General features: G+C 41.4%; 1 protein-coding gene across 4 annotated transcripts in view; it reads left to right on the plus strand.

Annotated features, from left to right (window-relative positions):
* The window catches only part of LOC143983987 (phosphatidylinositol 3,4,5-trisphosphate 3-phosphatase TPTE2-like), a 103836-nt gene that overhangs the window by 64635 nt on the left and 25337 nt on the right, over nt 1–13864 (plus strand). For all 4 annotated transcript variants that reach the window (XM_077484211.1, XM_077484210.1, XM_077484208.1 and 1 more), the window contains exons 9-14: nt 1631–1695; nt 7083–7143; nt 9025–9106; nt 9444–9532; nt 9667–9728; nt 12290–12370. In XM_077484211.1, coding sequence (XP_077340337.1) covers nt 1631–1695; nt 7083–7143; nt 9025–9106; nt 9444–9532; nt 9667–9728; nt 12290–12370 — 440 coding nt within the window. The remainder of the gene's footprint in view (nt 1–1630; nt 1696–7082; nt 7144–9024; nt 9107–9443; nt 9533–9666; nt 9729–12289; nt 12371–13864) is intronic.

Consider the following 13864-nt stretch of genomic DNA (forward strand, 5'->3'; position numbering starts at 1 on the left):
CCAAATGGGGCCCAATTAGCCATTTTCCCTCCTTGGTGTCATGTGACTCGTTAGTGTTACAAGGTCCCAGGTATGAATGGGGAGCAGGAGTGTTAAATTTGGTTTAAAAAAAAAAAAAATATGACTAATGATATGAAAGTGCAAGTGTGCAACCACAGTGTGTAGTATACAGTGATCAATTGATAATAAATGTGCAAAAGTGGGATGGCGCTGCCTATCACCTGGAGAGTAACCTCCAGTGGTGACAGACCACTAACCACGTGAGGTTGCTTATTAGGCCCAAAGGTGTTATGCACTATATACATTTTTCAGATCACCCTACTGAACTATCACACCAGGTGTAAACCGCAGAGGCTACACCTGTGTTAAGTGTTTAGTGGGCTCTTATATGTGCATGAAAGAAGTGGCTGTGTAAAATATATATATATACATATAATCCAACCTAAAAAGAGAAAACTGCATGTACAACAGAATTTTTCCAAGCAACCAGTTGAGGAGGACAAAGACAAGTGTGTCTTGCCTACAGTCAAGCATGGTGGTGGGAGTGTCATGGTCTGGGGCTGCATGAGTGCTGCCAGCACTGGGGAGCTACAGTTCATTCAGGGAACCATGAATGCCAACATGTACTGTGACATACTGAAGCAGAGCACGATCCCCTCCATTCAGAGACTGGGCCGCAGGGCAGTATTCCAACATGATAACGACCCCAAACACACCTCCAAGATGACCACTGCCTTGCTAAAGAAGCTGAGGGTAAAGGTGATGGACTGGCCAAGCATGTCTCCAGACCTAAACCCTATTGAGCATCTGTGGGGCATCCTCAAACTGAAGGTGGAGGAGCGCAAGGTCTCCAACATCCACTAGCTTCGTGATGTCATCATGGAGGAGGGGAAGAGGACTCCAGTGGCAACCTGTGAAGCTCTGGTGAACTCCATGCCCAAGAGGGTTAAGGCAGTGCTGGAAAATAATGGTGGCCATATAAAATATTGACACTTTGGGGCCAATTTGGACATTTTCACTTAGGGGTGTACTATACTGTTAAACTGCTGTACGGTCTTGGCTACCATGCTGCATCTCAGTTTCAGGGTCTTGGCAATCTTCTTTTAGCCTAGACCATCTTTATGTAGAGCAACAATTCTTTTTTCAGATTCTCAGAGAGTTCTTTGCCATGAGGTGCCATGTTGACCAGTGACCAGTATGAGAGAGTGAGAGCGATAATACGAAATTTAACATACCTGCTCCCTATTCACACCTGAGACCTTGTAACAGTAACGAGTCACATGACACCGGGGAGGGAAAATGGCTAATTGGGCCCAATTTGGACTCACTTTTGTTGACAGCGGTTTAAACATTAATGGCTGTGTGTTATTTTGAGGGCAAGGCAAATGTACACTGTTATACAAGCTGTACACTTACTACTTTACATTGTAGCAAAGTGTCATTTCTTCAGTGTTGTCACATGAAAAGATATAATAAAATATTTACAAAAATGTGTGGGGTGTACTCACTTTTGTGAGATACTGTATATATTAGAATTATTATAATTACTATATTGTGGCAATCCTATGTATTATGGGCATATTCATTGCCATTATGATGAATAAATTCATGCCTATTTTATTTTTAACAGATCGTATTATTGCAATGTCATTCCCATCTTCTGGAAAGCAGTCATTTTATAGGAATCCTATAGAGGTAGGTGCTGTGGGAAGTCCAATGTCAAGTTTTCCACAAATTCTGAAATAACTGCCACTGTTTCCTTGTAGCACCCAATTACAGTAGATTCTTCAAGTATTTGTCATAAATTCCCTGTGAGAGTTTGATTGACTGCTATGGAACATTGTTGATAATAGTTGTTACTAATATGGCTCATTGTTTTTTTTTCGTTTTTTTTTTAAATTCCAAATTTTTTATTGGTTTAACAACACTTAAGCCCCGGACCATTTGGCTGGCCAAAGACCAGAGCACTTTTTTTGATTCGGCACTGCGCCGCTTTAACTGACAATTGCGCGGTTGTGCGACGTGGCTCCCAAACAAAATTGACGTCCTTTTTTCCCCACAAATAGAGCTTTCTTTCGGTAGTATTTGATCACCTCTGCATTTTTTATTTTTTGCGCTATAAACAAAAAAATAGCGACAATTTTGAAAAAAACACTTTATTTTTTACTTATGCTATAATAAATATCCCCAAAAAATATCTAAAAAAAACATTTTTTTCCTCAGTTTGGGTCGACACGTATTCTTCTACATATTTTTGGTAAAAAAAGTCACAATAAGCGTTTTTGTTGATTGGTTTGTGCAAAAGTTATAGCGTTTACAAAATAGGGGATAGTTTTATGGCATTTTTAATTCATATCTTTTTTTTATTTGTAATGGCGGAGACATTATCATGACTGCGACATTATGGTGGACAGATCAGACACTTCTGACGTGATTTTTGGGACCATTCACATTTATACAGCGATCGGTGCAATTAAAAAGGCATTGATTACTGTGTAGACGTGACTGGCAGTGAAGGGGTTAACCACTAGGTGGCGCTTTAGGGGTTAAGTGTGTCCTAGGCAGTGATTCTAACTGTGGGAGGAGGGGCTGTGTGACACAACACTGATCACTGCTCCCGATTACAGGGAGCTGTGATCGGTGACACTGTCACTAGGCAGAACGGGGAAATGCTTGTTTACATTAGCATTTCCCCATTCTTTCTCTTTGTGAGGCGATTGCGGGTATCCCCGCAAACATCGAGTCTGCGGGACCCACGATCACGCTCACAAAGCTTCTGGCGGACCCAGTTTACATTAGCATTTCCCCATTCTTCCTCTCCGTGAGACGATTGCGGGTATCCCCGCGGACATTGAGTCCGCGGGACCTGCGATCACGCTCACGAAGCTCCCGACGGCCGGCGCGCGCTCGCCCGGGAGCTACCTCTTGAAGGGATATGTACAGGTACATGATTCTGCCTGTACGTGCCCTTCTGCCGCAGTATATCTGCGTGAGGCGGTCGGTGAAGCGGTTAATGAGAATACAGAGAAAAAAATGAAACAGAGCACAAAATATACATTATGGTCTCATATTCGAAATTACGCTTACTGTGGTAGTAGACAAATGATAGAAACCTACTTTTATATTCATGTTACTTGACTGTTGTGTTATCTGATTGATGCTGTCTTATTTACCCCAATGGCATCAAACTGTAAAGGCCTATATAAGTAAAGAACATGTATTGTCTCATTCCTACTTAGGAAGTAACAAAAAAAGGTTGCGTAAAGGGAGAGGTCAGTTTATATTAATGTTTTTAGAGTAGGGGAAAGTAAGGATGATGCAACTAATGCCACGTACACACGATCGTAATTCTCGTCGGAAAAAGCTCTGATGGTTTTCCCGACGGAATTCCGCTCAAGTTGTCTCGCCTACACATGGTCACACCAATTTCCGACCGTTTAAAACGCGGTGACGTACAACACGAAAAAGGAAGCTCAATACCCAGTAGCCAATAGCTTCTGTCTCGTAGTTGAATCTGAGCATGCTATCAATTTTTGGCTGACGGCAATTCGGACAGCTAAATTCCGATGGAGTATACACAGGGTCGCATTTTCCGATGAAAAGCTCTCATCGGTCTTTTTGTGGCCGGAATTCCGATGTGTGTACGCGGCATAAGAGTGTAGATACAATTCTTTCAGTCGAATAGAAGCTTTAGGATGGATTATCCAGTTTTACCAATAGTTCTTAAATTTATTTGTATTATATTTTTTTCCTGGCTAACATTAGTTCGTAATGAACTTGAATGTTTGTTCTTACAATAACATCAGTGAGATTGGGAACTTCTATTGATTTCCATAATTGGGTAATTGTGAGTCTTGCGGCTGTTAAAATGTTGTATGCTTTTATTGATTCGTTCTTCAGTTGAAGAGATTCTCTTCCTATATGGCCACTGGGATAGGAAGGGAGTGGAATCCTTCCAATGACATCAGCAAAAGTACCTTTTATTGGCAAAACGGGCAATGATATAAATCTATTTAGATTTGTATTATATTACCTGTACATTGTTGTGGGCACAGCATAAGAGCAAATTCTATACAGTAATACTAGAAGCCGATCTCCAGGCTAAATACTTAGATAAAATACCGCTGTTTTGGCTGTCAAAACATTTGTATTTATATTTCTGTCCATCCAGTCCTGAGGTTTAATCAGCACTACAAAGCCCAGCTCTGTCTGGCAAGGGAGGAGACCTCATTTTGCTGCAGTTCAGTAAGACCCCTTTCACACCAATCCGCCTAGGGTGTCAGAGGTAAAGCGGCGCTATTTTTAGTGCTGCATTTGCCGTCGTTTTAGCAGCGCTATTTGGCTGCTAGCGGAGCTGTTTTAACCCCCCTACTAGCATCCGGAGCGGTGTTTTGCTGGCGGTATTGCAGCGCTGCCCCATTGATTTCAATGGGGAGCAGTGGTATAGGAGCGGTGCGTCCCCTGGAAGGACAGAAATACAAATTCTTTAAAAATTCAGTTAAAGCAGTTCCCAAAAATGCTTAAAGCGGAGTTCCACCCAAAAATGGAACTTCCACTTTAAGTGACGGTGACCCCCTGACATGCCACATTTGGCATGTCATTTTTTTTAGGGGGGGGAGATGGGCGGATACCCTCTTTTTAAAGGCATCCCAGGGCCAGAAGATAGTTCACCTCTCCCCTCTCCTTCCCTGTAATCTTCTGGGACACATCGCAGGTCCCAGAAGATTGCCTGGCCATTCACAGCTTGCAGCGCGGCGCCCACAGTAAGAATGCCTGCGCCGTGGAGATGAGCGGGGCTTCGTGTGCCTGCATCGCTGGACCGTGGGACAGGTGAGTGTCTGATTTTTAATAGTCAGCAGCTACACTTTTTGTAACTGCTGACTTTTAATTTTAATTTTTTCAGCGGAACTCCACTTTAATTCCTTTGTGTATTTAGCTGTTTGCCTTTAGTTCAGGTTTAAAGTAGAACTATAGACAAAATGTTCTTTGTTTCATTTTGGATAAAAGGGAGGGTTATAAGATAGGGTTCTAGTTTTTTTTTTCTGTGTCCCATTGGAGCGGTTTACCTCAACTTCCTGTCCCATAGCCAAAACAGGAAGTGAGAGGAAATCCCTGCAAATTAAAGGAATTCCTTGGGGACCCCCAGGTCACCAGAATTAGTATCCCCATTGGAAGATTTCCCCTCTATTTCTTTTGTTGGGACAACCCAAAAATTGGGATTTTCTTTTACTTTCAATGATAATGGTAAACAGGAAAAATGGAGAGGGTGAGTCTTCTTAATGGGGGCACAGACGGCAATGAAAAATGAAACATAATAATGTGTAATAATAATAATAATCCATCTCCAATCTGTCCACAAATAAAAAAAAGTTTGGCCTTTAGTTATACTTTAACCAGTTGCTGCCCGCCCACTATCAAATGACGGAGGGAGGGTGCGGCCCTCATTCTGGGTGGACATCATATGGAGGAGCACCCCCTGACAGACATGCCCACGGGGGCGCGCAGTGCAGCAATCACAGCCGTGCTAGGACATGGCGCGACCCCCATCTCTGTAAAGAGCCGCTGATGCAGCTCTTTAACCATGTGATCGGCTGTGTCCAATCACAGCTGGTCACATGTAAACACGGAAGTGATGGTAATTGGCTCTCATTGCCTCACACTGACAGAGCGTGTGGTGAGGAGAGCCGATCAACAGCATCTCCTCGCAGGGGACAGCAAGACAGGTAATCAGGGCACTGATATCAGTGCCCTGATTACAATAAAGTGCCACCAGTTCCATCAATCAGTGCCCACCAGTGCCAGCAATTAGTGCCCACCTGTGCCAGCAATCAGTGTACACCTGTGCCAGTAATCAGTGCCCATTGGTGCTGGCTTTCAGTGCCCATAAGTGCAACCTATCAGTGCTGCCCATCAATGCCCATCAGTGCCACCCATCAATGGCAATCAATGCCACCCATCAGTGCCCATTAGTGCCATCTATCAGTGCCCACCAGTGTCGCCTATCACTGCACAACAGTGCTCATCAGTGCAGCCTATTATTGCCACCTAATCAGTGCCCATAAGGGCCGCCTCATCAGTGCCCATCAGTGACACCTCATCAGTGTCCATCAATGCAGCCTCATCAGTGCACATCAGTGAAGGAGAAAAAATATTTATTTACAAAATGTACTGACAGGAACAAACCTTTTTTAAAAAAAAAAAATTTTTGGTCTTTTTTTTTGTAAAAGCATGACCGTGCAATTGTAATTTAAAGTGTAACAGCACTGAAAGCTGAAAAATGACCTGGGAAGGAAGGGGGCGAAAGTGCCCGGTATTGAGGTGGTTAATATATCATCAATCATATAAAAAGATATACTGCTGTATATAAATATTGCTGTATAAAGTCTTGTTTTCTGTAAGAGCCGTCATATCTGCTTAAGCTGTATAGAGGAAAGAAGAGCGTCATTTCTTGTAACATATTATACCTATTGATTTTGCTAGTATAGTAGTATGTCTTTTTAACATCCCCAAGAGTAAAAAGCCAAGAGATGGCTATCCTGCGTATTTTGTTGGTTGCAACAACAATAATTTCAGTCGTTTTGTATGATATTTACCTGGATTAAGTAGGTTAAGTTGTATCAGAACACCGTGTGGTCAGGTGGATACAAAGAAAGTCAAAGCGTGCCACGTCCTACATTCAAGTTTAGAAAGACAGAAGAAAAAAATGGGCTATGGACTTTTTAGGCACGAATTAGAACCACTAAATAATTAAAAATTTAAAAAAAAAATTGTGAATAAATTTGTGAATAAAATCATTTTTTTAATTATTTAGTGGTTCTAATTCGTGCCTAAAAAGTCCATAGCCCATTTTTTTCTTCTGTCTTTCTTTACCTGGATTATGTTGCTCAGACAGTGGTGAAGGAGTGAAGTGACAGTGCAGTTTATCAATCATGGTGCTGATGCACTTTGTACTTTATAGATAAATACATGCATTTTGCCATGCCATCTTACTTTCTTTCTGACACTCATATGAATATGTTTGTGTTTTATACTTATATTATGATTGTAGTTATTTTTTTCTTTTTTTTTTACTTTATTTGAAGGAGGTAGCAAGATTTTTGGATTCTAAGCATAAAGATCACTACAAGGTCTACAATCTGTGCAGTAAGTATTTTTCAATAGACAAATTAAAAGGTGTATATAGAAACATCTCTCATATTAGCATGTTTGCCAGACAATTGTTTTTGGCAGCGGTATATTTTCCTTAAAGTGGTTGTAAACCCTCACATATATATATATATATATATATTCACTGAAGCCTCAGATGATACACAGAGATAAAACAAATCCTTCTATGTATGTTGTACCGATTTACTTGCAGCCAACTCTTCTCTACAGCCTCCTAAAACACACAAATCAAGGTCCTTTTCTCAGCTGTAGAAGGCTGGGATCTGTCATCACACACTGCACAGCATAGAGAGGAGAGCTCAGAGTAATCTGAGACCTGAGTGGAGGGAATGGACACAAACCCCTCTACGTAGTCTCATAGGGAAACATGCCCAGCTAAAGCTGTCTATCACCTGCTGTATGCTGGGGGGAAGGACGGGGACATTTACCAAGATTGCTTGGTGTCCAGTTAGAATATCAAAAGTGACTCATGCAGATAGTAGAGGGAGGATAGGAACCACGCTAGGTGCTTTGGACTGAGACAAGTACACACTATAGAAGGATATGCTTTGTTCATTTTTCATTTCAAAGGTTTACAACCACTTTAATATGAACATAAGAAAAACCTTGCACATGCGCACTGGTATCTGCCTATTAGAAAATAACTTCAGGAAGCTGCATTTATAGTTGAACTGCCCATGTAAAAAGCCAATCCAATGTCAGAGAAGCAACAACAATCTCTATTAAGATCCTCGCTGTTTTGGGTCATTGCAGCTTTAAATATCAGTAAAGGAAGAAACCTGCAGGCATGCAAAATTCCAGTGTGCTGAAATATCTCACCATACAGCGAGTAACATACGGAACCAACCATGGGCGAAACATGAATCCACAATGGCCACAAAAGAGGCCTGGGAGGCCAGTTATATAGATAAGATCCCTCACCATGTGCTAATTTTGTGTGAAAAAGATGTTTTAGTGAGGGATCACATATATGGAACTGGCAGTCTGGAACTCTTTTGTGGCCTCCATGGATTCATGTTTGGCACATTGTTGGCTCCATATGCTACTCGCTGTATGGTGGAATATTTCAGTGGTGGCTTGTGGTCCATGTAATGTTTTTATTCATATTTCTGGCTGGTTAAGCTTGTTTTGGTACAGTGGTTACACAAGATTATATATACATCCCTGAGGAAGAGGGAAAAAGTCTTTGAAACACGTTGGGGTGTCTATGTTTGCTCCATCTGAGAATTTTAATGCATGATATACTACTGTCATGTCCTCCTGGGATGGGGCTGTTTGTGGGTGTACTTAACGTTTGCATCAAGCATGTACTCAATATCAGCCTGTTGTGTCTTTTTCAATTTGTTTTAATGATGGTTTTAAATAAAGCTTTGTGACATTTTTATACTAGAGCTACTATCTCTTAATGTGACAGGGGACACATACACTGTTTTGTAGAGGCACTGCCACTTTGTGTCACATGGGTAACCTGAGAGTGTCTCGTAGTGGACATGTGTTAGGCTGGATTCACACCTATGCAGTTTTAGTGCTTTTTGCATTTTGCATATTTGCACTACAGTCCATTTAACTTGGTTTTCTATGGAGCACGGTCTATAGTGCAAATCTGCAAAATGCAAAAAGCACAAAAACTGCATAGGTGTGAATCCAGCCTTAAACTGCATACAGATGCTGTATAGGTAGCTGTGACAGTTGCACATACAGTATATTTCTTGTTACTGATAAAGTATAGGGGAACACTATCTAGATGCAAAATTATATTCCCTCCTGTAAAGTGGACTTGTTAGTTTGCATGGTATGGGTGTGACAATTGCTAGTAGTTAAGAGGATTTTTTACTAAAATAATATAAATCCTTACAGGTGAAAAGGGATACGATCCCAAATACTTCCATTACAGAGTGGAGCGAGTGTTCATAGATGATCATAATGTCCCAGCTCTGGCGTAAGTACCTTTCATTCTCTAGCAGTGCTCCTCATCCAGTGGCTCATAAGCTTCAAGCTCTCATCTCCTTTTGGTATTGCTCATGACAACCTCTCAAAAAGTCTTCGTATTATTCCAAATACCTGCAAAATGGCCTTACGGTGCTAGGATTCTTCTACAATCCAGAAGCATACTGGTGGTTTTGGATCAAATTGACCCTAGGGTCTGTATGACTATAGTATGGACAGCAACTTGTAAGCTAATATGGCCAAGAGATTGATACATTTAGTGCTGTGTTCATTGTAAAGCATTTCATGGAATTGCGATGTCATATAAATATGTTATTTTTACTCCCTAGGGACATGCTAAAGTTTACAGCGAGTGTACGTACCTGGATGGCAGAAGATCCCAAAAATGTGATTGCCATTCACTGTAAAGGGGGCAAAGGTATGAATATTTGATTCTGTAATTAGCAGCAATGGGACACGTGGAAAAGGAAGGAGGAACAACAACAAATATGTTTGACTACCACCTTTATTATATTGTACAATTTAACATTTTTTATATGTTTTGTACTTTAGGCAGAACTGGAACTATGGTTTGCACCTATCTTGTTGACTGTGACCAGTTTGAGAGTGCAAAGGTAAATGGTCTTATGTGTAAATGATTGAACTTATGAAAAACGAATAAAAGTATAACCCTTAGCTAATAGGTAACAATTGCAAATATACTCCATCGCTTACATGCAGCTAACATCTACCTAAAAGACTCTTGCAGCCTTATTTAGCAATGATTTGCAAAGTGATTGCTAACATGTTCTTTTTTTCCAAACCTAAACATGTTATTTTTTTCCAAACCTTTTTTGCATAAATGATAGTTACATAGTTAGTAAGGTTGAATAAAGACGCCAGTCCATCCAGAGTGAGTGTCCTACAATTGTCCCTATCCCTGTACATTGCACACTCACATCAGTCCCTAACCTCAAGGAGACCACAAGCCAAGGTCCCCATTCATATACTAGGGCCAATTTTGGACAGAAGCCAATTAACCTACCTGCATGTCTTTGGAGTATGGGGGGAAACCGGAGTACCCAGAGGAAACCCACACAGGCACAGGGAGAACATGCAAACTCCAGGCAGGTAGTGTCGTGGTTGGGATTTGAACCAGCGATGCTTTTTACTGCTAGGTGAGAGTGTTAACCACTACACCACTGTGCCCCCAATTGAAACCTGATAAGCTTGATGCCAAATCCCAACCAAGGTCACACATGGTAGCTCATCCCTATTGAAATGTAGATTACTAAAAGAGGGCGCAGGGTGGGACATAAACGGTACCAATGACCATGGAAAAAAGTTAAAAAAATGTTTAAATTTATTGCTAATAACGCTGCGATCAAGACCACGGGACCCGTGACCGGACTCAAGGGGGTCCTGACCAGCACACGAGCATGCCTCCAGCGGTGCGCATGTGATGGCAGGGTGGCATATAGAAATGGATGTACCTGTACGCCAATATGCCTGCCCGTGCCATTCTGCCGACGTACATCGGCGTGTGCAGGTCGGAAAGTGGTTAAGCACCCAACCAGACCATAGTTCTATGCCTGCCAGAAGAGACAGTGCCCCCTGTGGTCAGGCTGAGCATCTCATAGTCCAGTCAGACTGATGCTAAAGTCCAAATTTAGATAATTGTGCCCAGTTCAGTCATAACCTTAAAGGGGTTGTAAAGGTAAATGTTTTTTCACCTTAATGCATTCTATGCATTAAGGTGAAAAAACATCTCACACTGCTGGCGCCCCCAGTCCCCCCGTTTTACTTACCTGACCCCTCGAAAATCCCGCGCTCGCCCCCGCCGTCCTCTTCGCCGCTCAGCCTGGCCGCTGATTGGCTGGAGTGGATGGATTGAAAGCAGCGCAGCCATTGGCTCGCGCTGCTGTCAATCACATCCAATGACGCAGCGCGCCGGGGGGCGGGGCCTTGTGATACAGCGAGCGGCTATAGCCGCCGGCTGTATCACGGGAGCGCGCCCGCAGTGCTTCTCACCAATGCGAGGGAGCTCGCATTAACGTGAGAAGCACCTGCGGGAGGAAGCAGAGACAGCCGCCGAGGGACCCCAGAAGAGCAGGTTCGGGGCCACCCTGTGCAAAACGAGCTGCACAGTGGAGGTAAGTATGACATGTTTGTTATTTTAAAAAAATAAAATTTTTTACTTTACAACCCCTTTAACTTTGAAAAACGCATAGCGCGTGCTCTTCAGGAGTCAGCGCTAAATATATATATATATATACAGCTGTTTGCTACAATGTAAATAGAATAGCTGTTTGCTACAATGTAAATATTTCAACAATAGCTCAAAATATGTGTTTCTTAGAAATACAGTGTAACTTAGTTTTTTTACTCAAACACACTAAAATTTCACCTTATAAATAGTGTATTCACATTTGCAAAACTTTTATAAAATAAATTTACTGTGCAGATGACTCAAGCATTTGCACAGCCATCACAATTAATCCCCATAATTTGCCTAATATATTTATATTCTATGATCGTCAGTTCCATCTAGTGGTTATAATGTGTTATTCATAGTTACATAGTTGGTAAGGTTGAATAAAGATAACAGTCCATCCAGTTCAACCTGTGTAGGTGTGTGTGCGTGTGTAGAAAAATCATATCCCATATCCCCCTATATTGTTTTTGCTAAGATGCTCATCCAAGATTCTATTCAATTGTGGCATATAGAGAAAATACTGCATCATGGCCACTAGATAGAGTTGATGATCATGCATACGGTCTGCTTCCAGGGTCATTCTAAGGCGGGGTTCACATATGTGCGGCTGCGGTTTCCAGCTTGGGGTCCGGTGCATTCCTGTTCACTGGTTCGGGTGCGATTCACGTCCAAATTATTGCCTGAATTTGCACCTGAACCGGAGCCAAAAACGCAAAGGACCCTTTTGGAATATGCACCGCAGCCGCCCCAGACATGTGTGAACTGGTTCCATAGAAAGCCGGTCACACTTGCATGTTATGCAAATTGGATGCGGTGAAAACCGCAATTGAATGTAGCCTTACTTAGATAATGACTGTTGTATTGTCAGACATATTTAGAGCTGAATATTACCTAGCTTGGGTGCACCTGACAGTGCAATTCCCGGGACCTGTACAGTTTGTTAAATGAAGGAGTAATGAGTCTTGTCTTTTTTTTGTTTAGGAAAGTCTGGATTATTTTGGTGAACGCAGGACAGATACATCTGTCAGCACCAAGTTTCAAGGGGTAGAAACACCCTCACAGGTTAGTCCTGTCTTGTAACTGATTCATATTCAAGTTAAGAGCAGTCACATGACTTTTTGGAAAGGTAATGTGTCTCTAAATAGATTTCTGTTAATAACTACGTAAAGAAATATAATTTGTTGTCTTTTAACTACTTCAATAGTGGGTTATTTTACCCCTTCCTGGCCAGGACAATTTTCAGCTATCAGCGCTGTCACACAAGTTGAATGACAATTGTGCAGTCATGCAACACTGTACCCAAACTAAGTTTTTCTAATTTTGTTCACACAACTAGAGCTTTCTTTTGATGGTATTTAATCACCACTGGGATTTTTATTTTTTGCTAAATAAACAAAAAAAGACTGAAAAGTTTGAAAAAGCAAAATGTGTTTTTCTTCGTTTCTGTTATGTAATTTTGCAAATAAATAACTGTTCTATAAGTTTAGGCCAAAATTCTGCTATATTTATTTGGTGACAATAACCCAAATCAGTGTATGTTATTTAGTCTGTAGGAACGTTATACATTTCACAAACTATGGTATATATCTGAAAATTGATCAATCCTGATGTACTGACAGCCTATGCCATTTCTTTAGGCCTGAAAATGTCAGGGTAGTACAGATATCCCCCTAATGAGCCCTTTTTAGAAAATAGACAGTCCAAGGTATTTAGTAAGAGGCATGGTAGGTTTTTTGAAGTTTTTGGAAAATGAAGAAACAACATTTTTTTTTTCACATAATATCACCGGTGCAGTACAGTGTCATAAAACTGGTGTGGTGGTGATCAGGGAGACTGATTGGTGATAGTACAAAAAAGTTATTTGCTATTTTTGCTTTTTTAATTACATTTTTGCTTTTTTTATGATTTGTTTTAACACACTGTGACCAGAACAATATAATGTTACCATAGTAAGATTTATTTTTTTAACACCTTATGTTTGCTTATAGCAATGGATTACATTGCTATAAGCAAGCATTTTACTGAATGAAACTGATTCATTCAGGTTGTTTTATTGTAATTCGCTGTGATTGGTCAAAGCTAATCATATGGTAAAGATGGGCTGTGATTGGCCGTGTCTGTACCATGTAATCAAGTTGACTAATCACAGCTAGCAACACAATTGTACACAATGGATGGCATGAAAAGAAGCGACCTGTGACCTGCTATGATTGGTAGTCCATGGTACCGGCAGTGAGCCGATACACTGATCAGTCATCAGCTGTGTCCCATAGACACAGCCAGTGACAAATCACACCGCTGCGCGGCCCCATGGCCACTTAATCTGCTCTTCCTGACAGGACATCATATGACATCCAGTCACGATGGAAAAATCCCCGCCTGGCCGTCGTTCTGCTATAGACTGGGGCGGGAAGTTGGAACTAAACTCCCCTATCCTTTACAGCTAAGAAAGCCACCATGGTGCTGCACATATGGTCAGCTATAACACCACCCATTTGATGGCTTTTCAATCTATGTGAGATGATCTCTTATCTTGAACAATGCCCCATAATTGGT

The sequence above is a fragment of the Lithobates pipiens genome, unplaced genomic scaffold (assembly GCF_037356315.1).
Source record: "Lithobates pipiens isolate NorthernLeopardFrog02 unplaced genomic scaffold, aLitPip1_a1.2 Scaffold_16, whole genome shotgun sequence".
NCBI classification, from domain to species: Eukaryota; Metazoa; Chordata; class Amphibia; order Anura; family Ranidae; genus Lithobates; species Lithobates pipiens.